At 43.8% G+C, this 24,253-nt stretch overlaps 1 protein-coding gene across 4 annotated transcripts in view; it reads left to right on the top strand.

Annotated features, from left to right (window-relative positions):
* The window catches only part of ZNF41 (zinc finger protein 41), a 46,311-nt gene extending 22,531 nt beyond the window's left edge, over positions 1-23,780 (top strand). For 3 of the 4 annotated variants that reach the window (XM_040468697.1, XM_040468699.1, XM_040468698.1), the window contains exons 3-5: positions 10,655-10,781; positions 11,049-11,144; positions 21,226-23,780. In XM_040468697.1, coding sequence (XP_040324631.1) covers positions 10,655-10,781; positions 11,049-11,144; positions 21,226-23,246 — 2,244 coding nt within the window. In that variant the 3' untranslated portion in view covers positions 23,247-23,780. Of the gene's footprint in view, positions 1-10,638; positions 10,782-11,048; positions 11,145-21,225 lie in introns of all 4 variants that reach the window. The other variant, XM_040468700.1, reaches the window with a different exon arrangement.
* Positions 23,781-24,253: the final 473 nt, after the last annotated feature.

The following is a 24,253-nucleotide window of genomic DNA, read 5'->3' as shown; positions in this document are numbered from 1 at the left end:
CGTTCATCCTCTGTCTCTCTCTGTCTCAAGAGTAAGTAAACGTTAAAAAGAAAAATTATTTTTAAATAAAATAAATTAAAAAAGAAAGAGGCGGGGAGACAGAGAGAGAATCCCAAGCAGGCTCTGCACCATCAGTACGAAACCCACCCGACCAAGGGCTCAATCTCACGAACTGTGAGATCATGACCTGAGCCAAAACCAAGAGTTGGATGCTTAACTGAGTCAGCCTCCTAGGCGCCCAGTTGCCTGGTTTTTAATTTGCCAGTTTAACATAATTTTCTAGGCACTAAATACTTTTGTCTTCACGTACACATAACACACCGCACTGTGTCCTTTGGATAAACTTTAATTTAACCCCTCCACTGTGTGTGCACTTAGGGCGTTTCAGGTTTTCTGTTGTGATTAACACTGCTGTGGTAAAATTCCTACGCTTAAATCTTTTGGCCCGGGTCACCGAATAAGGAATAAGTAGGAAATGCTGCCTAACTGCAGTGCACTTGTACCCGTGGAGGCGTTTAGGCTCTGCTCTGTCGTCTCCATCACAGACCCACACTTTGGGGCCACAACAACGTGGTCCTCCCCGGTCTTTCTACAAGTGGCCTCTTGGCCAGCCGGTGTGTGGGAATTTCTAGATGAATGATTCTGGGCTGTACGAGGCACATTTCTCCACTCATCCCTTCCTTCCCAAGAACAGGACCAGGAAATAGTGGCTGGAGCTGGAAAAACAGGCAGAAGGGTCAGTGAGAGAAAGAGGGATGCGCAATAGCCCCAGGCACCTGCTGAGGGAACCCTGGTGCACTTGGCTGGAGACAGAGGCTCGCCAAGGGGCCCCGGGCACAATTGAGAATGCAGTGGAACAAACAGGGAAAACGGGGAAACAGAAGCCCAGAAACCAGGGGCAGCAGAGAAACCAAGAAACAGTCACTGGGGCTGGAGAAATGGAGAGCAAGGAAAAGGAAGCTGGTCCGAGGACAGTAAGAGGGGGCTCCAGATAGGAGCAGGGATCAGAACGTAGAGGAACCAGGTAGCAGCCAGAGGGAGCGGGGACCATCCAGGGGGATGAGAAAACAGAAGATTTGGCTCTAAAATGGAAAGAAAGCAGGTGGGTATGGTGTTCCAGGCAAGAGCCTGTGAGACAAGCAGCTTCTCAAGGCACCAGGGTTTAGAGGGGAATCTGAGGGGATGGGGAAAGGCAGAGGTACCGGGGAACAAGGAATAGGAAAGAATGGGAAGGGACTGGATAGCAGCTAGAACAAGCAGGGACCAGCTGCTGAGGCTGCAGAACAGGTGGAGGGGTGGGGAAGGGACTGACCCAGGGGACAGTTGGAAGGACAAAGAAAGGCCTCCCAGGCTGAGTGAGGAGTAGCTGAGGAAACCAGGAGCCACACGGAACAAGGAATAGTCTCTGAGGTTGGGGAACAGCCGGAGGGAACAGCAAAGCTGGGCTGGGCACTGGGTGTCTACTAAGAAGTCCCAGGGGCTAACCAGAGGACAGGGACACAACGAAGTGGGCATTCAAAGTTTACCTGGTGTTGGAGAGTGACTCGAGTGACCAGAGAGCAGCAAGAGGGACTAGAGAACTGCTGAAAGGCATAGCAGCCATTCCTGAAGCTAGTTGCCAGCCAGAGGCCCCACGTGACAGGCACTGGGGTGAAGGGACAGTTGCAGAGGCTGGAGAGAGGCTGAGGAACCACCAGAGTTCCCTGGAATAAGGTGACAGGGATTTCCTGGGACGTGGGACTTCAGTGCTAAAACAGAGGAAGTCCTAGACAACTGGAACAGTCGGTCACCCTACCCAGGAGGCAACCAGAGGAACCAGCAAATAGTCAGACGTGATGGAAACGATGGACGAGGCGAAAGTACAGAATCAAGCATGGTGCAGAGTGCACAGAACCAGTAGACTTTGGTGGTCAAGAGCCTAGGCCAGGAGCCAGGTCGACCAGCTCTCCGCCAAGTGTGGTCCCCGAACCAGATGTGGGAGCGTCAAGTGAGGGTGTCTGAGAAATGCATTCCAGGACTGCCCAAGGCACAGGAAAGAATTGGGACTGGGCGGCAGTCAGAGGGCTCAAAGGGCAGTCAATCTGTGTCAAACAGAAGGAACAAGTAAGGCTCATCAGGACCAGGGAACAGCCAGATGGACTAGGGCACAATCAGAAGAAAGGTACCACAGACTAAGGATCAGCTCAAGGGAAAACTGTCCAAGGAAAACACAGGACAGTCAGGGGCAGCAGGAAGCAGTCAAAGGGAAGAAGAAACAGGAGGCATGGAACAGTTAGAGGAATCCAGGGGCAATCAGGAAAGAGGCCAGGGACAACCTACATTAAGAGGGAACAGGAAACAGAGGGACCAAGGAAGAGTCAGGTGGGGACTATGCAGACGGAATAAGGACCAGCAGAGGGAGCAGCAGGGAGAAGTGAGGCACAGTAGTGGGCAGGAGAAGCAGGGGAAAGCCAGAGGGAGGAGCATAGGGGCACCAGGGAACGGGAATAGCCAGAGGGAGCAGAAAGGATCCGAACAACCCCCGCCAAGGGCAGACATACAGAGAGGCTGGGTATCTGCCCTCTGGGGAGGGCACAGTGAGCCAAGAAGTCACGGCACACTTTCAGCCGGCTGAGCGAACATGCTGGAAGCCCTTCTGCTAGGCTGGGACAGGGTGTAGAAAGGCAAGATCATACATCACAGGAGGTGATACAGAAATGTTCTCGGGCACGAGTGAGGGCAGCCCCCAAAGTGGGAGGACCCAGCCCTAAGCCAGCTGCAGGGTGGGACAGAGAAGGTGGCAGGGACACAGTGGGCAGTGAACGGTCAATCCCGGCAGCCCAGCACGCCCTGGGGATGAGAGCGCACGGTGTGCCGGCTCCAGTGATCCCGAAGGGAGACATTGCTGTGTGGGTCGCTGGAGAGCCATGAGGAGCTGGAGTGGGGACCCTCACCTAGGATGAAGAAGTCCTTGTAGGGGTCCTGGTGGTGATAGGGACACACGCCATCCTCCATGGTAGAAATGGGCCAGAAAATCAAACCTTCTCATATGTGGCAGATGAGACTGGAATCTGGGTGAATCTGTACCAGCAACTTTCTACCCAAATTCCTAGTAGCAAAATGCCCCCTCCCAAAGCTTCTATTTTAGTGGGGAAAGGATCAAAGATGGGCACCTGTGGGCAGCGTACCTTGCGTGTATTCATCTTGTGTCAATGCTTGTAATGCCTATCATGGTCTTTGTACACTTTCCCTGAGAATGTGGCCTTAGTGACTCCCAGGGAGGGGAGAGACAGATGAGGGTGGGCTTTCGTCCACCAGCTTGGGCCGCTGGAGTTGTTAAAATGTTTGAGAGTGTAAAATGATGGAACGTCTTCATTGGTTCCTACTGGTTGATAAATAGCCACTCCTGTCCTGCTGCCTGAGGCTCCTCCCCTGTGTTACCCACACACCTGCGGGCCTGTCCTGGGTAGCCGGCAAGCTGGTCAGTTGGATGGGCAGGCAAAATGAGGGCTTCGCTCAAGCCTGACCCCAGGGCTCTCCCTGGTTGACCGCTCTTGGGTGAAGAAGGGGGCACAAGTCAGGGGGTGTTGCTAGGGGCCCAAGTGGAGGTCCTGCTCTCAGTAACCCTCAGGGCCGTGCTCAGGAGAGCTGGTGGGTGGAGAAGTGCTGGGCATGTTCTGGTGCTTATGGATCTGCCTCCAGGAGCTACTGGTGGTGGAGAACGTACTGTGAGTTCCCTGCCTGCTTGGTGCCCCTGAACATTCACCAACAAAGGGAGGGTGACCCAGGCCCCCAAAGTGAATAAAGGCTCCTCATTTCCTCATAGTCAAATCATTGGATCTCTTCTTTGATACTTAGCATGTTTTCGTGTTTTCTGTCTTGTTTAGGACATCCTCACCTACCCCAAGGCCTGAACAAACATTTACCTAAATTTTATTAATTAATTAATTAATTTATTTATTTATTTATATTTTAGAGAGAGAGCATGCAAGCAGGGGAGAGGGGCTGAGAGAGAGAGAGAGAGAGAGAGAGAGAGAGAGAGAGAGAGAGAATCTTAAGTATGTTCCACACTCAGTGCGGAGCCCAACTCAGGGCTCGATCCCACGACCCTGGGATCATGACCTGAGCCAAAATCAAGAGTCGGATGTGCAACCGACTGAGCCGCCCAGGTGCCCCTCACTTACATTTTCTACTTGGAGTTTCAAAGCTTGGATTTTCTTGAAACTTTTGATTCTTTTGAAATCATTTTAAAATTAAGAGAAGTTACAAGAATAGTAACATCTTGCCACATTTGCTTTTGCTGTCTCTTGACTTATGCATGTATGTTTGTGTGTGCGTGTGTATATGTTTATACACACAGATATAGTTAAAACTTTATGTTCTGAACCATTTGAGAGTGATTTGCAGACACAATTCCCCTTTACCCCTAAATACTTCAATGTATATCTCTCGAAACCAAGGACATTCTCTTCCATAACCACAGTACAGTTACCAGAATCGAGAACTTTCATACTGATGTTACTACATACCATGAGGGTACTGACATACCATGTATTATCTAATTATCTGACATCTCATGTGTAATATACAGTTTTCCCAGTTGTCACAATGAGGTCCTTTAGATCGTTTTCCCCTGATCCAGGATCCAATCCAGCTGCCTGCATTGTGTTTAATTGTCATGTCCCTTTAGTCTTTAATCGGGAACAGTTCCTCAGCCTTTCCTTGATTTTCGTGACACTGAACATTTGGAAGAATGTCCCTCAATTTGGATTTGTTCCTGCCTCCTCATTTGATTTAAGTTATTCATTTTTTTTTCTCAGAAATATCACAAAAATGATGCTGTGTTCCTCTCAGGGCTTCATGTCAGCAGGCATTCGATATCAATGTAACCTTTCTTGACAATACTAACTGATTACCCACGACTACAATGGTGTCCGTCAAGTAATATAACCTGACCATCTTTCCCTGCGTAATTAAAAACCATTTTGTGGGGGGATAATTTGAGACTACATAAATGTCCTGTTTCTCATGTTCTCTGATTTTAGCATCCTGTGGTGATTCTTGTGTGTAACAGTTAATTACTGTACTGTTTCCCTAATGATGTTCTAATCCCATCATTTCTCCTACATTGATTAGTTGGCATTCTACTATAAGGGGAAAATATTCCTCTCTCTGACCGCTGGAAGTATAACTACATGCCAGGCACAGTGAGCACACCTCAATTTGTCATTAGTCACCAAGAACTAGAGCTTTTTGGAGAAAAGACAGACTCCAGGGCTACAGCAGAGAGAGTACAAAATGATCCTGGAAGAACTCATTGTTCCGGAAAGTAATGAAGTGCTCAAAAGATGGGGACGAGTCGACAGGACACAAGGAGCTACCTTGAAGGAGCTCCCTCTGGTCCAATTTGGGACAATTTGAGTAGCAAAGTATAATAAAGATAGCAATAAGTTATAACCCACGGCATGAAGTAGGAAGTCACCAGTTCATTTAATAGGTAAATAGGTTTGTAGGTAGGCAGACAAGGGAGAACTGAGTGCTTCTTTTTAATAGCATTCTGATCTTTTCTGGTGTGCCCATTCCTCCGGTCCTTCTGAGGCTCATATTGGTAGTTTGGTATTCTTTGGAAATAATTACAGATTTACTAGAAGTTGCAAAGATAGTAGAGAGAGGTCTCATGTATCCCTTTACCCAGTTTCCCCCAGTGGTTACATCCTGCATCACTAGGAAACTGACATTGCTACTGTGTGTGTGTGTGTGTGTGTGTGTGTGTGTGTGTGTGTGTGTGTGTAGTTCTCTGCCAACCATGCATTGATCCCTGGGCAGTAATACACATACAGCACTATTGCATCACCAAACAAGTCTACTGGTGTTAAAATTTTACCAGTTAAAGTATAGAAAACTCAGCTGCCTTTAAATCCCTTTACCCTCAAAAAAAAAAAAAAATCCCTTTACCCTCACCAGTTTATATTATAATACAGTTGTCTTAACTATTTCCCTTACATACATGGAGATCCACAATAGACAATGTTAGACTTTTTGCTTTGGCCCTCAAACATAGTTTAGGAAAAAACTCAAGAGGTGGGGTCCTGGGTGGCTCAGTTACATGTCCGGCTCTTGATTTTGGCTCAGGTCATGATCTCATGGTTCGTGGGATCGAGCCACATGTCAGGCTCTGTGCTGACAGCATGGAGCCTGCTTAGGATTCTCTCTCTTGCTCTCTCTCTCTCTCTCTCTCTCTCTCTCTCTCTGCCCCTCCCCTGCTCACACACACTCTCTCTCTCAAAATAAATAAATAAAAATTAAAAAAAGAAAGCAATCTCGAGAGGAGAAGCAATGCCTACTGTCTTTACTCATATTTTTGCTTTTTCCATTTTTTTCTTCTTTCCTGATGTTCCAATTCCTTCTCTTATTATCTCCTTTCTGTTTTGAGAACTTCCTTTAGCCATTCCTTCAGGGTAGGTCTGCTGGCAACAAATTTTCTAAGTTTTCCTTCATCTGAGAATATCTTGATTTCCTTTTCATTTCTTCTTAGTAACAGTTTTACTGAAATAATGACTTCCATACCATACAATTTACCCATTTAAAGTGTACAACTTACTGTTGTTTATATTTATGGGTAGGAGCAACCACCACCACAATCAATTTGACAACATTTCCATCACCTCAAAAAGAGGCCCCGTTTCCTTTAGCCATCACTCCTCCCCACCCCACCCGTGTTCCCTGCCTCCCTTAACCTTAAGCAACCACAAATACACTTTCTGTCCTCTAGACTTCACTATTCTGGACAGTTCACATGAATGGGATCATATAATCTGTGGTCTTTGTGTCTGGCTTCTTTCACTCAACGTAATGTTTCAAGGAGCTCCCTCTGGCCAAATTTGGGACAATTCGAGTAGCAAAATAAATAATGATAATCATCGATTATAACCTGATGAATAAAGTAGGAAGTCACCATTCCATATGATAGGTGGGTAGATTTGTACATAGGCAGACGGGGAAGAATGTAGCATGTTGTGCGTGTACATGTTGTAGCATGTATCAGTACGTCGTCCCTTTTTATGGCCGAATAATATTCCATTTTATTGGAAATGTTGATGGGTCAACATTTTGTTTAGCCGTTCGTCATCTGATGTACATGTTGGTTGTTTCCACCTTTTCGCTATGATGGGTAATGCCACTATAAACATGTGTACACATTTTTATGTGGACATATATTTTCATTTATCTTGAGGATACATATACCGAGGAATGGGATTGCTGGGTCAAGTGGCAACTATGTTTGGTCATTTGGGGAACTGTCAGACTGTTTCCCCAAAGCAGCTGTACCAGTTTACACTCCCCCAGCAATATATAAAGGCTCCAATTTCTCCACATCCTCACCAGCACTTGTTGCTATCTGACTTTCTGATGCTAGCCATTCTCGTGGGTGTGAGGTAGTGTCTCATGGTAGTTTGGATTCATATTTCCCGCATAATTAATGATGCCAAGCACCTTTTCATGTATGTATTGGCCATTGCCACTTCATTTCTTAAGGATAGTTTTGCCAGAGCCAGATACGGAATTCAGAGTTGACAGTTCTCTTCTCCCCTCCCAGGCCCTTGAAAACTGTCGGGCCACTTCCTTCTCTCCCCCATGGTTTCTGATGAGAAATCCACTGTCACTTTAATTGTTTTTCCCCAGTAGGTAAGTTGTGGTTTCTCTCTTGCTGATTGCAAGATTTTTTTCTTTGTCTTTAGCTTTCCGGAGTTTGGTTATGATGTGTCTTGGTGTAGATTTCTTTGGCTTACCCTTTTGGGGTTCGCTCAGCTTCTCGAATCTCTAAGTTGATACTTTGCCAAACTTGAGAAAATTCCGGTCAATTTCTTCAAATACTCTTTCAGCCCCACACTCTTTCTCCCCTCCTCCTGGGACTCTGATGACACCAATGCCAGATCTCCGATTATAGTCTCACAGGTCCCTGAGGCTCTGCTCATTTTTTTCCAGCCAATTTTCTTTCTGTTCATATTGGATCATTTCCATTGTTCCATGGTCAAGTTCTCTGAGCCTTTCCTCTGTACTGTCTATTCTGCTGCTGAGCCCACAGTGGAGTTTTAAATTTTTAGTCATTGTATTTTTCAGTTCTGAAATTCCCATTCAGTTTGTCTTTATGTCTTTTCTTTCTCTGCTGAGACTTTCTATTTTCAAATGTAAGTGTATTGAAACATTTTTATGATAGCTGCTTTAAAATTCTTATCAGATAATTCTAACTTCTGTCTCATCTCAGTGTTGGTGTCTGTTGATTATCTTTTCTCGTTCCAGTTGAGATTTTTCTGCTTCTTCACATGATGCCTGATTTTCAATTATGTCCTGGATATTTGGGGGGAACTGTGAGACTTTGATATTATTTAAATCTTGTGTTTAATAAGCCTCCTCTGACACTGTTCTGCTAGAAAAGGAGAATCTTTTTCTGAAGAGAATTCGGAAGAGGATTCACTTGGCCTCCTTTGACACCCCAGAAGGGGCCAAGCACCTTGTTGCCACTGGGAGGGGGTGGGTAGAATTTCAGGCTTTCCACCAGACCACCTCCGACACCACCCTGGCGGGAAGACAAGACTGACACCTCGTTTTTTGAGTCAGGGGTGGAGTCCAAGATCGCCACCTAGCCTAGATTGACACTGTGGGGGAAGGGTCTCATTACCCACAGGCTGGAATGAAAATCCAGCCTCCCCATTCAGCCTTTACTGATAAGAATGGAAGTAGGGGGCACAGTTATTTCTGTGATGCCTGGCTGGAACAGGGCAATATGATCTAGGTTTTTCTCTCTTGCTACGTTGCCTTTTTCCTGGTACTTGAACTAATGAAAGCAGATTTCTCTGGCTGTTCCTGCCCGTGCCAGTTGGCATTCTAAGTTGCCGGTTTCTCTCGCACCTGAGGATCATGACAGGTTTGCCTCCCTCTCTCCAACGGCCAGAGTATTCTTATCTTTGTTTTATATATAATATCCAGGGGTTTTAGCTATACTTAGCAGGAGACCTAGGAAGAATTATGTCTATTCCATTTTGGTCCCATTGGTAATTTTTAACTTATTTTTTTTAAGTTTTTAAATGTTTGTTTATTTTTGAGAGAAAGCGAGAGACAGCGAGAGAGAGTGAGAGAGCACGAGCAGGGAGAGGCAGACAGAGAGGGAAACACAGAATTGGAAGCAGGCTCTAGGCTCTGAGCTGTCAGCACAGAGTCCGATGCAGGGCTCAAACGCACAAACTGCAAGTTCATGACCTGAGCCAAAGTCGGACCCTTAACCGACTAAGCCACCTAAGCACCCCTAACTTAATTTTTGAATAGGTGATACATTCACATGGTTCTCTCCTTCAACTCCCCAGATCTCTCTAGCAGAAAACTGGTCTTGGTTAGTTTGTGAGTGGGTGGGGTATATGCTTAGAGATTATGCAAATGAAAGCAACTAAGAAACTATTCTTAATATTTTTCACAGAGTAGATATTGTTACTATTATGTTGAACACTGATTTTTTTAATTAGTAATTTTTAACTTTTTATCATGAAATATTACACACATTTGAATAATGCTGCCATAAATATTCTTGACCATGCCTCTAATTGCACATGTATGCATATTCAGATTGGGCATATTTCCATGAATGGAATCACTGTGTCCTAGTGTATGCATGTTTCAACATTACCCAATAAAGAAAAAAGGCCTTCTAACGTGGTTGTGCCAATTTACACCATCAACAATATGAGAGTTCTCATTGCACCATATTCTCCTCAACACTCCGTACTCTCAGTCTTTTTTATTGAGGACATTCTAGAAGCCATATAGTGGTGTCTCACTGTGGTTTAAATTTGCATTCCCTGGTTACCAAGGTTAAGCCCTTTTCATGTTTATTGAAACCTTGGATTTCCCCTTTTGTAAAATGCCTGTTCAAATGCTTTGCCCACTTTTCTGCTTGGCGCTCTCTTTTCTTCTTATTGGTTTGTAAGAGTTCTTTACATCCTCTAGATATGAACCCTTTGACAGTACTGTGTGTTGCAGATATCTTCTCCTTTTCCGTGCCTTCCTTTTGTTCTCTTATAATGCTGTCTTTTAAATAAATGGAAGTTTTAAAACGTGTTGTAGCCAGACATCAATCTTTCTTTATGGTTAATGTTTTTTGCATCTTGTTTTGAGAATTATTTTCCTAATCTGAGATCATGTCTTTTTTCTGCATGTTTGTTTGTTTGTTTGTTTGTTTTTGGTGCCAAAACCTGGGAAGGAATTTTCTGCATTAATTTTAAAGGCTTTATTGTTTTGCCTTTCCCCCTACGTTTCTTTTTAGTCAATTCTAGTTCATTCAATTCTATGTTGCCATGGCTGGCACATAATCAAGCAGTAAATGTATATAGTGCCCACATTAACTAGTGGATTTAAACAAAGCCTAATTTAATCCTCATTTTTGAAAAAAGAATGACTGCATAAATCAATGAATAAATGTACTACATACGCAATGAATGCTAAGATACGTCAACAAGTTTTTTTTCCTCTCATAAAATACAAAACCACGGAGTGCAAACCCTGTGTGATACATTATGTCATTATGTCATATACAGATACGTCATTGAAAACAACTTCCTGTTTGCCTTCTATCCAACCCCCCAGTGCTGACCATATTGCCTTGAACAGGATTGTGTTGTTACAGGTCTCCGTGTCATTCGAGGATGTGACCGTGAACTTCAGCAGGGAAGAGTGGCAGCATTTGGACCCTGCTCAGAGACGCCTGTACCGGGATGTGACACTGGAGAACTACAGCCACCTGCGCTCAGTGGGTAAGCACAGCTGCCCTGTGTGTCTGCCAGGGGCGTCAGTGTGCTATTTCCATTCTCAGCTGCTGAGTGTTCTGGAACATCTTAAGTGTGTGATGGTGTCATCCTTGATTGGTCCAAGATTCTTCATTCCCTTTCCATGACTATTATTATTACCCTGTTCCCGGTGCAATGCGTGATTACTTTTCTGAAGGGCAAATGGAAATGTCACTGAAAGTCCCCTGAAACCCAATTAGCTGGACCCAATCCTGTATCATATCCTGTCAACAGGGTACCAGGTTCCCAAACCAGAGGTCATCTTCAAATTGGAGCAAGGAGAGGGGCCATGGACATTGGAGGGAGAAACCCCACATCAGAGCTGTTCAGGTGAGTGTGACCAGAGCAGACGGGGGACACAAAAACCAATCGACTCTTTCTAGAAGAAGCTGTGAAGATAACCAGCCTTGAAAGTTCTAAACGTTGGTCGTTTATTGGAGATGGTTGACAGAAGCGTCTTTGATACCTAAACAACGTCTCTAAGTACAACCCTTGCAAAAAGCCATTGTCTTGGTTGTTTGGCTTTTTGACAGGAGAGCTGTCTCTAGTCTCTGCACCCTGGATCACACACGTGCCACCTTATCTTATCTAAGGCCTTTTTATTCTTTCTACTCCACTCCCACCCCCTTTATCTTAGATTCTTTCCTTGTACGTTCAGGTATTCTAAAATGTCTTCCCTTTTATGCCAATTCCACATGCTCCTTCCCTACATGTCCTTCCAGGGGCAACTGACCTACTGCGTCTGGTCTTTGAATTTGTGCGGTGGTCTTTTAAAGCCCGGAGGGTTGGTGTGTGAGTAGGTATTCTTAGTGTATGTAAATTGTGTTGCACCACGTGTCTTAATTCTGTTCCTCTTTCTCACTCATCCATGAGGTCTGTCCATACTGCAGTGTATTCCACTGGCTTCCCTCCTTCAGACTGCTGCAAAGCATCCCCCCTGTGCCAGCAGCACATCTTAAACATTCACCCTGTGGCGGAACCTAGGGTTGTTGCTAAATGAAGCTCCCAGCTAATACAAACAGCTCTGCGAGAACTTTCTACAGCAGTGTTCCCTTATGGAGGGTGAGAATGTCTCAGGGGATGTTTACAGAAGAAGGGATTTGCCTGATCATTGTATATTTCCATCCTGAATTTGACTGAGTGCCACCATATTGTTCTCAGGTTGACTGAACGAGTCTATACTAGCCAATAGTTTCTGCCAACGATTAGTAGAACCAAGCTTTCTCATCTTTTGGCCAACAATGGGTATAAAGTGGTATCTCATTTTTTTATTGCACATCTCTCCAATACCTAGTTTCAGCCTTTCATGACTGATCTGTTGTGGTCTGTTTGAGTTTCCCCTTCTATGAGTGACCTTGTTCATGTTCCCCGTGTTTTGCTTGAGTTTCCTGTTTCTTTTTTTTTCTCTTCAATTCTATATGTTCAAATTTTTATTGTTACCTTCTTTTTTCTTCTTCTTTTTTCTTTTTTTTTAAATTTATTTTAATCCAAGTTAGTTAACATATAGTGTAGCATTGGTTTCAGGAGGAGAATTCAGTGATTCATCACTTCCATACAACACCCAGTGCTCATCATAACAAGTGCCCTCCTTAGTACCCATCACCCATCTAGCCTATCCGCCCCTCACCCACCTCCCCTCCAGCAAACCCTCAGTTTGTTCTCTGTATTTAAGAGTCTCTTATGGTTTCCTCGGTTTCTTACTGGTTTACATCCAATTTATTACCTGCCCTTTTTCCCAGTCTTCTCCTCTTCCTTATCCCCATCCGTGAGGTTGCCCTAGGGACCCTGCCTACTGTTCACCAGTCTTTCCTTCATATACATGCAAGGATTCATCCATACTGAATTCTGATGACTCTGCTTTTGACATCCCCAGTCCGGTTTTCTCTGGCACTTTATTTATTTACTTGCTTATTTTTTTAAATTTTTTTCATGTTTATTTTTGAGAGACAGAGAGAGAGACAGAGTGTGAGCAGGGGAGGGGCAGAGAGAGAGGGAGAAACAGAATCAGAAGCAGGCTCTAGGCTCTGAGCTGTCAGCACAGAGCCCGATGCGGGGCTCGAACTCACGAACTGTGAGATCATGACCTGAGCCTAAGTCCAATGCTTAACTGAGCCATATGGATACCCCTATTTACTTATTTTTATGGTTATTTATTTTGAGGGGGGAGGAGAAAGATAGAGAGCAGGGGAGGGGCAGAGAGAGAGGGATAGAAAGAGAATCCAAGGCAGGCTCTGTACTGATGATGCAGGGCTGAAACCCACGAACCGCAAGATAATGACTTGAGCCGAAACCTAGAGTCCAATGCTGAACGGACTGAGCCACCCAGGTGCCCCTGGTACGTTATTTTTTTAATTTATTTTTTAATTTTTAAATTTTATTTTAGAGAGGCAGGCGTACGAGCAAGGGAGAGGGGCAGAGAGAAAAAGAGAATCCCAAGCAGGCTCCATGCTCAGCAGGGAGCGTGACACAGGACTCGATCCCACGACCCTGGGATCATGACTTGAGCCAAAATCAAGAGTCTGAGACTCAACCGACTGTCCCACCCAGGTGCCCCTTCACTGGTACTTTAGTACTAGATTTAGCTTCCTAGAAAGTTTCCTTGAGATGTTTCTCTTGATCCTCAGTACATAAGAAATTTGAATCATCATCTCACGCCATTACCTTCTCACCTTGAAATTCTGTCACAGTCTGTCAGTGCTTCTTAAATCTTTTAGTCTTTTTTTTTTAATTAATTACCTGCAGTTCCTAGTGCCTTTCCATTTTTGCAAATATCATTTTTGGATCTCAGCTCATCTTCTCAATTCCCAGTAATACCACCTAAAATCAGCTTCTTATTTTCTTATGCTTGGATTACGATGATTCTATTCCTGATTGAATTTGCTGATTCCATTCTTTTTATTAGTTCACTTTAAGTGCTAATGACAGATGTCATTACCTAAAACATTCCATTTATGTTGTCAGCTTTATGAAATAAACCCAACAATTACTCCCCATTATTTAGTATGTCATAATTAAACTCTTCTTTCAAAGAGATAAACAATATGGCCACATATTTCCAATTCAAACTTGTATCTGTATATTTTCTATAACCTCTACTCATCTCCGTTTTAAACAGTTTTATGGTTTATTGATATTGCTATCAGTAATTGATATTAATAATTTATCAATGTAAATAATTCTATGTGTTTTGATAAATGCATACAGTCCTATAACCACCACCACCACTGTCAAGAATATAGAGCAAAAAATTACACCACACCCCTTTGTTGTCACTCCTTCCCACTACTTCTGGCCCTGAAAACTACTCATCTTTTTTCTGTCCTTATAAGGTTTGCCTTTTCCAGAATGTCATATATATGGAATCATATAGCACGAAGCTTTTTGAGCCTGGCTTCTTTCACTTAGTATAATGCATTAAAAACTCATTCATCCTCTTATATGTTTCCATTGTTTGTTATTTTTTTATTGCTGAGTGGTATTCCACTGTATAAATGTACCACGGTTTGTGGATCCACTACTTGAGGGCTATTTGGATGGTTTCCAGTTTGGGTGATTCTAAATAAAAGTGCTATGAAGTCTATTTACTGATTTTGTGTGATGAGAAGATTTCAGTTCTCTAGGGTAAATACCTGGGAGTGGGATTCCTGGGTTGTATAGTAAGTGTATGTTTAATTTTATTAGAAACTGCCAAACTGAGTTTTAAAGCAGCTGTAAAAGTTTACATCCTAGCCAGCTATGTATGAGAATTCCAGTTGATCTCCATCTTTACCAGCATTTGGAATTGTCCATTTAAAATGTTTTTAGCCATTTTAGTAGGTGGGTGGTAGTATCTTACTATGGTTTTAATTAGCATGTTTGTAATGTCTAATAGTTAACATCCATATATCTTCCCTGATGGAGTATTTGTACAAATATTTTGTCCAGTTTTCTATAGGGAACTTTGTGTTCTTATTGAGTTTTGAAAGTTCTTTGTATATTCTGAACACAAGTTATAAGATATGTGTTTTGCAAATTTTTCTTTTTATTTTCTTATCAGTGTCTTTCATGAGACATTTTATTTATTTTTTTTAAGTTTTCATTAAATTTTTTTTAATGTTTATTTTTGAGAGAGAGAGAGAATGAGAGAGAGAGAGAGAGCATGAAGTGGGGAAGGGACAGAGAGGAGAGAAAGACACAGAATCTGAAGCAGGCTGAAGGCTCCAGGCTCCAAGCTGTCAGCACAGAGCACAACACCAGGCTCGAACTCACGAACTGTGAGATCATGACCTGAGCTGAAGTCGGATGCTTAACCGACTGAGCTGCCCGGGCACCTCTCATGAGACATTGTAAATTTTGACAGAGCCTAATTTATCTATTTTCTTCTTTTACAGAGTGTGTTTGGGGGTTGTATCTATGAAATCTTTACCTAATCCAAGGTCACAGAAAATTTAGATTTTATATTTGGTTCTGTGATCTCTTTTCTATTAATTTTTTATGTGATTCAAGTATGGATCAAAGTTCACTTTTTTACACATGGCCATCCAATTATTCCAGCATCATTTATTTTTTAAAAAATGATGCTGGGGCTCCTGGGTGGCTCAGTTGGTTAAGCGTCCCACTTTGGCTCAAGTCATGATCTCACAGTTTGTGTATTTGAGCCTTGCATCAGGCTCTCTGCTCTCAGTACAGAGCCTGCTTCGGATTCATTCTCTCTCTCTCTCTCTCTCTCTCTCTCTCTCTCTCTCTCTCTGTCTCTCTCAAAAACATTTTTAAAAAAGATTAAAATAAACGATCCTTTCTTGGGGCACCTGGTTGGCTTAGTCAGTTGAATGTCCAACTTTGGCTCAAGTCATGGTCTCTCAGTTCATGAGTTCAAGGCTTATGTCAGGCTCCTTGCTGTCAGAATAGAGCCTGCTTCAGATCCTCTGTCCCCTTCTCTCTGCCCCCTCTCACTTGTGCTGTCTCTCAAAAAAAAAATAAACATTAGAAAAAAACATGATCCTTTGTCAACTGATTTGCCTTTGCACGTTTATTGAAAATCAGTTGCCATGTGTGTGTGGATCTCTTTCTGGAGTCTTTACTCCATTCCTGTGATCTATTCATTTATCTTTATACTATTCCCACACTGTTTTGATTAGTATATAATAAATTTGAAATCATGCCATGTTAGCCCTCCAACCTTGTTCTTCTCTTTCAATTGTTTTGGCTATCTGAGCACTGTATATATCCATTTGAATTTTATTTTATTTTTTTTTTTTCCAACGTTTATTTATTTTGGGGACAGAGAGAGACAGAGCATGAATGGGCGAGGGGCAGAGAGAGAGGGAGACACAGAATCGGAAACAGGCTCCAGGCTCCGAGCCGTCAGCCCAGAGCCCGACGCGGGGCTCGAACTCACGGACCGCGAGATCGTGACCTGGCTGAAGTCGGACGCTTAACCGACTGCGCCACCCAGGCGCCCCTCCATTTGAATTTTAGAATCAGTGTTTCAATTTCTACAAAAGTGAATTTTGACCGGGATTATGTTGACTCTGTGGCTCAGTTTGGAGAGAACTGACATCTTAACATTATTGAGTCTTCGAAGCCATGAATAAGTTATACATTTCCATTTATTTAGGCGTTCTTTACTTCCTCTCAGTGATATCTTCTACCTTTCAGTATAGAGATTTTGTGCATCTTTTGTCAAATGTATCCCTAAGTATACCACATTTTTACTGTTTATTTATTTTTGAGAGAGAGACAGACAGACAGAGTGCAAGTGGGGGGAGGCGTAGAGAGGGAGGGAGACAGAATCTGAAGCAGGCTCCAGGCTCTGAGGTGTCAGCACAGAGCCCAACACGGGGCTCAAACTCACGAACCATTGAGATCATGACCTGAGCCAAAGTCGGACACTTAACCAACTGAGCCACCCAGGCACCCCCTAAGCATACCACATTTTATGCTATTTCCCCCCAGCTTTATTGAGATATAATTGACACATAACATTATATAAGCTTAAGGTATACAAAATTTAGGTATTGCAAAATAATTAACACCACAGCCTTCGCTAATATCTCCATCCTGTCACATAGTTACCAATTCTTTTTTGTGGTGAGAACATTTAAGACTTACTCTCTCAACACCTTTCAAGGGTATGATACAGTATCGTGAGCCCGACTTACCATGCCGTATCTTAGATCCTCAGAACTCGTTCATCATAGAACCTAGAACCGGCAGTTTGTACCCTTTGACCAATACTTCCATTTCCTTCACCCCCAACCCCGGGTAACCACCACTCTACTCCAAGTTTGACTTTTTTTAGATTCCACATACAAGTGATAATACCATACAGTATTTGTCTTTGTCTGACTTATTTCATTTAGCATAATACCCTTAAGATTCAGCCAGGTTATAACAAATGGCACAATATTTTTCTCATGGCTGAATTATATTCCCTTGGGTGTATGTGTATATATATATATATATATATATATATATATATATATATATATCTTCTTTATCCATTCAACGTTGACTGACAGATTGTGTCCATATCTTGTTATTGTGAATAATGCTGCAATGAATATGAGAGTGCAGATACCTCTACGAGCTCCTCATTTCTGTTCTTATGGATATATACCCAGAAGGGGGATCGCTAAATCATGTGGTAGTTCCGCTTTTAATTTTTCAAGGAACCTCTATACTGTTTTCCATAGCGGCTGTACCAATTTGCATCGCTACCAACAATGCACAAAGACTCCCTTTTCTTCACACCCTCAGCAACACCTCTTATCTGTCATCTTGATGTAGCCACTATAGCAGGTGTGAGGTGGTATCTCATTGTGGTTTTGACTTGCATTTCCCTGGTGATTAGTGATGTTGAGCACCTTTTCATGTACCTGTTGGCCATTTGGATGTCTTCTTTGTGCTTTTGTTTTAAAATGTTTATTTGGGGCGCCTGGGTGGCGCAGTCGGTTAAGCGTCCGACTTCAGCCAGGTCACGATCTCGCGGTCCGTGGGTTCGAGCCCCGTGTCGGGCTCTGGGCTGATGGCTCAGAGCCTGGAGCCTGTTTCCGATTCTGTGTCTCCCTCTCTCTCTGCCCCTCCCCCGTTCATGCTCTGTCTCTCTCTGTCCCAAAAATAAATAAACGTTGAAAAAAAAAATTTAAAAAAAAGTTTAAAAAAAATGTTTATTTATTTATTTTGAGAGAGAGAGCGCGCCAGAGAGAGTGAGAGTGGGGGAGGGGCAGAGAGAGGGGGGGAGAGAGGGAATCCCAAGCAGGCTCCTTGCTGACAGCATGGAGCCTGACGTGGGGCTCAATCTCACAAACCGTGAGATCATGACCTGAGCCAAATGGAGAGTCTGACGTTTAACCGACTGAGTCACCCAGGAGCCCCATTTTGATGTCTTCTTTGGAAAACTGTCTGTTCAGTTCTTCTACCCATTTTTAATCGGTTTATTTCTTTTTTGCTATTGAGTTGTATGAGTTCTTTACATTAACTCCTTATCAGATACATGACTTGCAAAAATGTTTTCACATTACACAGATTGCTTTTTCATTTTGCTGATTGTTTTTTTTTTTTGATGTGCATTTAAGAATTTTTACTTATGTCTACCATATGTGTTAGTGTTCTATGAATCAGACTCTTTATTCTGTGCTCTGTCTATTCAGTGATACATTTTCACCTGGTGATCAGATTTCGGTGTTCCATGAAATGGCTCAGTGACTCTAGCATATGTGGCTCTTTCCTCTTTCTCACCTTTCTTTCCACAGGAGCTCAGAAAGAAAGCACAGACTTTAGACTATGTGGTAACTGAGGCTTTTACCTCTCTGTTTTTAGAACGTTCCCAGAAGTAAGAGCCTGTTTCTTCTTGTATAACTCAGGGGCTGAGCAGGAGACAGAAACTACCTACTAATTTGAACAGCGAAAGTATAACATAAAGAATGGTTGGCTACGGTGAGATTGAAGTGACGAGAGATTAGTAAAAGTAAAGAGAAATCTAAAGAATAAAGGAATAGCAGATAAAAAGAACGGCTGGTACCTCTAGGGCTGTGATTGAACACCCAAGGAAGGGCCTCCCTTGCTTCCCGGGGATGAATCCAGAGCTTGATGGGAGGCACAGCCATCAGCTCACAGCACGGAAGAAGAGTTACTGCGGTGCCGTACTGGTGGAACTCGCTGGAAATCTGCTCTCTGGGGTTCCAGAGAAAGCTGATCATGCGGAAGCTTCTCAGCGGAGGCAGCCCCCTACGAATCATCTGAGAGGGGTGCTAGGGTAAACTGCCGAGTGCTGCTGGCCATGTCGCACTGCACAAGCCTGGAGCTAGAGAAGCTCCCAGAGTTTACGGGAGCTGGGTGCTTGGGAAGCCGTATGAGCCACAGGAGGTAGGTGCTCGAAAAGTCGTCCCCACCGCAGGAGCTGAGGTCTAGAGAAGCCACCCACACTGCAAGACCTGGGCGCCCGGGGAGCTAGAAGTGCATCAGCAGCGTGGTGGTGGCGAAGCCACAGGTGGCTGCAGGAAGCCTGGTGGCGGACGAGCTGCCCTTGCTGGGACGGCAGAGGGGCTGCTGAGTGGGCCCACAGTAACCAGGAAGCAAAACCCCTTCCTCCTGCAGTGTTTCTCCATCACCCGGTGCTAAAAAGGCCCAACATCATGCCAGTTGCCAAAGGAAACATATCTAAAGAGACTCACATCCATTTTTGTAGAGCAAGCAAAGGGGAGTGGATTTAGAGCTGAGAGGCAATAGGTTGGTACCTGGCACGTTTATTCTTCAGTTCACTGAGGCAGAGCCTGGAAAATGTTGGGCAAACTTCCAGTTATTGAATTTGGGGAGATAGGCAGCAGAGGATATCTTGCTCTCTTTTGGCAGGATTTTGCAAGTGTCTGCTCAGGGAAATTCAAAGGACCATACATCATACTTGGAAAGGGAAGAAATGTTAACATGTTCAGCCTTTCTGTTGGAGCAGAAAACTGGGCCAAATTAGGTATCAATATGAGTGGCACCCTGTCGGCTTTCTACACTCACAGCAGATAGAACCTCCCTAGAAGTGTACTGAAATTAGAGCTAATAGCAAGGACAATATATTTTGAATATGCAGAGAAACCAAACAACAAACTCAGTATAAATTCTCTTATGTAAGAATTCGGAGGTGAACGGATGCAGTCAACAGGTCAACTCTACCCGACGGGTCATTCAGGGGCCATGTTCCAAGTCATTGCCCTGCCATCCCCCAGGGCACCATTGTCAGCTGCGAGGTTAATGTTGGCTCACTGCTGAGTCCAGTGGGAAGGAGAAAGGAGAAAAGAGGAGTTTTTCCCACTGACTTCAGGCCCGGCTTGGAAGCTGCACATACCTCTTCTGCTCATACTTTTCGCTGGTGAGGACAAAGCGAGGCTGGTAAATGCAAGTGCAATTAGTTGTGGGCGGACGGCTTGTACTTTCTGCCTCAGGTGGCTTTTCCTCTCCTATCTGGCTCTTGTTGAAAGCATATATCCCTGGGACCAAGGAAAACATGCAGCTGGCTATAGATTTGGAGCACAGATACCTATTTACTATTTGGATGGTTGATGTTGCAACACTGTTGGGTATAGCTGCAGAGGAATGGGTCTCTGAGGCACAGAAATGTAATGTTGGTGCTCCTATGGTTCAGAGGAAAAGCAAGACAAAGCAGAGAGGTTATAAAGGTTCAGAGCAAGGGCGCCTGGGTGGCTCGGTCAGTTAAGCGTTCGACTGTTGATTTCGGCTCAGGTCACGATCTCACGGTTCATGAGATCGAGCCCCAGCGTCAGGCTTGCAGAACCTACTTGGGACTCTCTCCCTCCCGCTCTGTGCCGCCCCCCACTCCGCTCACGTGTACACTCCGGCTCTCTCTCAAACTAAATAAATTTTAAAAAAAGAGAGAGAGAAAGGTTTAGAGCTGATAAGTAATAAAGACATATAATCTGAAATATTTCTTCCATGCTAGGATTCCCCTTAACAGACTTAGGTTTCTTCTTCTGGTTAGTCTCATTATCAAGACCTCCTACATGATGGATATGAATTCCCAGGGTCACAGCCCATCTCCCTCACTTAATTAGCGATTTGGTCTTCAGCAAGTTACACAACTTCTCTGTACTTCTGTTTTCTCATCTGACTGGTCATGACAGCTGCCTCTTAGGGGTTAGTGAGGACTGAATGAGCTATTTATGCATAAAGCACTTGGAACAGTGCCTGGTGCATCATAAATGCTATAAAATTACTTTGCATATAGTAAGTGCTTTAGAAGAATTTTGTATTACTACATTATTACTATTTTCATTATTGTCATATGGACCCTACCATTTCTGTGTCCACCTCATACCCCGTCCACGGCCAGACCACCCCAAACGCGCCCCATCTCGTCTGAACTACATGTACCCTGGGCTGATTGCCCTTTGAGTCATTTTTACTTTCTTCTTTTTCGTTTTAGGTGAGGATATTGGGAAAGTACAACAACAGAGAATTTCTGGAAAAGTTCCACTCCCCTGTGAGAAATTTGGTCAATCTATAAGAAAAGCTCCATTGTGTTCCATTTTAGAAGAATTGTGGCAAAATAATAGCGAGCTAGAGAGGTATCCAGGAAGCCAAAATAACCCTTTAAGTCCTGTGAAAGTGCTGAGCTGTGAATGTAAAAATATTGAAAAAATAATTCACGTGAGTTCCAAGCTTGTTCCTTCAATTAAAAGACTCCATAACTATGACACATTTGGAAAGAGTTTGAAGCACACTTTAAACCTACATAACCATAATAAAAGCAATTCGACAAAGAACCTTGATAAGATTTTTGGAAATGATAACAATTTTGCCCACAGCTCTTCCTCCCCCGAGAATGCTGCCACAGGGGCAAATGCCTGCAAAATTAATCAATGTGAAAAGCATCTTGGCAACAAACAAGTTCTCATCCCCCAGCAGCAAATTCAGACCGGGGAGCAACTTTATGTTTGTACTGAGTGTGTAAAGAGCTTCCCCCAGAAGTCACATCTCTTTGAGCATCAGAGAATGCATGCTGAGGGAAAATCCCATGAATGCAATAAAAGTGAGAACACCCTCACTCAGAAGCCACAGATTAATGGACCTCAAAGTGTTTATACAGGGGATAAACCCTATATATGTACTCAGTGTGGGAAGGCCTTTACTCTCAAGTCAAACCTCATTACACATCAGAAAATTCATACTGGGCAGAAACCGTATAAGTGCAGTGAGTGTGGAAAAGCCTTTTTCCACAGATCGTATCTCTTTAGACATATGAGAATTCATACAGGAGAAAAACCCTATGAATGTAGTGAATGTGGAAGAGGCTTCTCCCAGAATTCAGACCTTAATATACATCAGAAGACTCATACTGGAGAGAAACACTATGCATGCAGTGAATGTGGGAAAGCCTTTACAAGAAAGTCCGCGCTCAGAATGCATCAGAGAATCCACACAGGAGAGAAACCTTATGTATGCACTGAATGTGGGAAGGCTTTCATCCAGAAATCACATTTCAATACACATCAGAGAATCCATACCGGTGAAAAACCTTACGAATGCAGTGAGTGTGGAAAATCATTCACTAAGAAGTCACAACTCCATGTGCATCAAAGAATTCACACAGGAGAAAAACCCTATATATGTACAGAATGCGGAAAGGTCTTTACTCATAGGACAAACCTCACTACACATCAGAAGACTCATACTGGAGAGAAACCCTACATGTGTGCTGAATGCGGAAAGGCTTTCAGTGACCAGTCAAATCTCATTAAACACCAGAAAACTCACACTGGAGAGAAACCCTATAAATGCAATGGCTGTGGAAAAGCCTTTATATGGAAGTCACGCCTCAAAATACATCAGAAGTCTCATATCGGAGAGAGACACTATGAATGCAATGAATGTGGGAAAGCCTTTATCCAGAAATCAACACTAAGTGTGCATCAGAGAATCCACACAGGAGAGAAACCTTACGTTTGTCCTGAGTGTGGGAAGGCCTTCATCCAGAAATCACACTTCATTGCACATCACAGAATTCATACTGGAGAGAAGCCTTATGAATGCAGTGACTGTGGGAAGTGCTTTACTAAGAAGTCACAACTCCGTGTGCATCAGAAAATTCACACAGGGGAGAAGCCCAACATATGCGCTGAATGTGGGAAGGCCTTCACTGACAGGTCAAATCTGATAACACACCAGAAAATCCATACCCGAGAGAAACCCTATAAGTGCGGTGACTGTGGGAAAACCTTCACCTGGAAGTCCCGCCTCACCATCCATCAGAAATCTCACACTGGAGAAAGGCACTATGAATGCAGTAAATGTGGGAAAGCCTTCATCCAGAAAGCAACGTTGAGCATGCATCAGATCATTCATACAGGAAAGAAACCCTACGCTTGTACAGAATGTGAGAAGGCCTTCACCGACAGATCAAACCTCATTAAACACCAGAAAACGCACAGTGGAGAAAAGCTATAAAGGCACTGACGGCAAACGCCTTCAGCTGGACCTCGCAACTCGGTACGCGCCAGATGTCTCCTAGACGGGAAGAGGAGTGACCGTGACACTACAGCTTCCGTGAACAGAAGGCAAGCAAAGCCAAGTACCCTTCAGTCACCGGGAAGTACAAGTACCTGTATCGCCGCAAGCTGACGCGCAATTAGACGCGTAGGGAGACGCTTTGATAAAGCATTTGAGCAATAGTCCTATCTGGGTGCATGATTCATCCACAGACCCTCAAGCTCCTACAAGCGGTACAAACAGAGACCCCAGGAGATGACTTGGAACCTGTTATGTTTCACTTTTTGGATGAAGGACTTGATAAATTCGGCACTGATGAGTTCTTCGTCCCCCGGGGTGTAAAAGTACTCGATATTGGCCACTTCTTTTTCAGATTCCTAGGGCGGGGAGAAGAGTTTTTAGAGCACCAAGGTCAAGGCAGAAAACTATTTGGGAACGCAGGTCTGTGAGTAGAAGCCGCAAGTTTTTGTGATCGTTGACATTTAAGACACACAAAAAAGATTGCCATGAGGAGCTGTTCTGTCTCTTCCCTTCACCATAGAATTTTAAAAATGTAATATTTTAAAAAATGTTTTAAATGTTTATTTATTTGTGGGGGGGGGAGGGGCAGAGAGAGAGAGGGAGACACAGAATCCAACACAGAATCCGAAGCGGGCTCCAGGCTCTGGGCTGTCAGCACAGAGCCCGATGTGGGGCTCGAACTCATGAACCCTGAGATCGTGACCTGAGCCGAAGTCGGACGCTCAGCCGACCGAGCCACCCAGGCGCCCCCGAAATATAATATTTTTTAAAAATGAAATAGAATTTTTAAGCTGAAAGTCTCGCTTTAGGTTTAAATTGGCAACTTAGGCACGGCTGTAGTGGATGTTACAGAAATATAGTTGTTAAGCCTTTACAGACCTCTGAAAGTGGCAATTGTTCCCTCATTAATTCCATGCTGTGGCAGCAGGCGGTTCACATCCAAA

This window comes from Herpailurus yagouaroundi, unplaced genomic scaffold (assembly GCF_014898765.1).
Source record: "Herpailurus yagouaroundi ecotype Mexico unplaced genomic scaffold, PumYag 67793, whole genome shotgun sequence".
In the NCBI taxonomy this organism is placed as follows: domain Eukaryota; kingdom Metazoa; phylum Chordata; class Mammalia; order Carnivora; family Felidae; genus Herpailurus; species Herpailurus yagouaroundi.
Note: the sequence above shows the minus strand (reverse complement) of the source record. Positions and strands in the feature narration are given on the sequence as shown.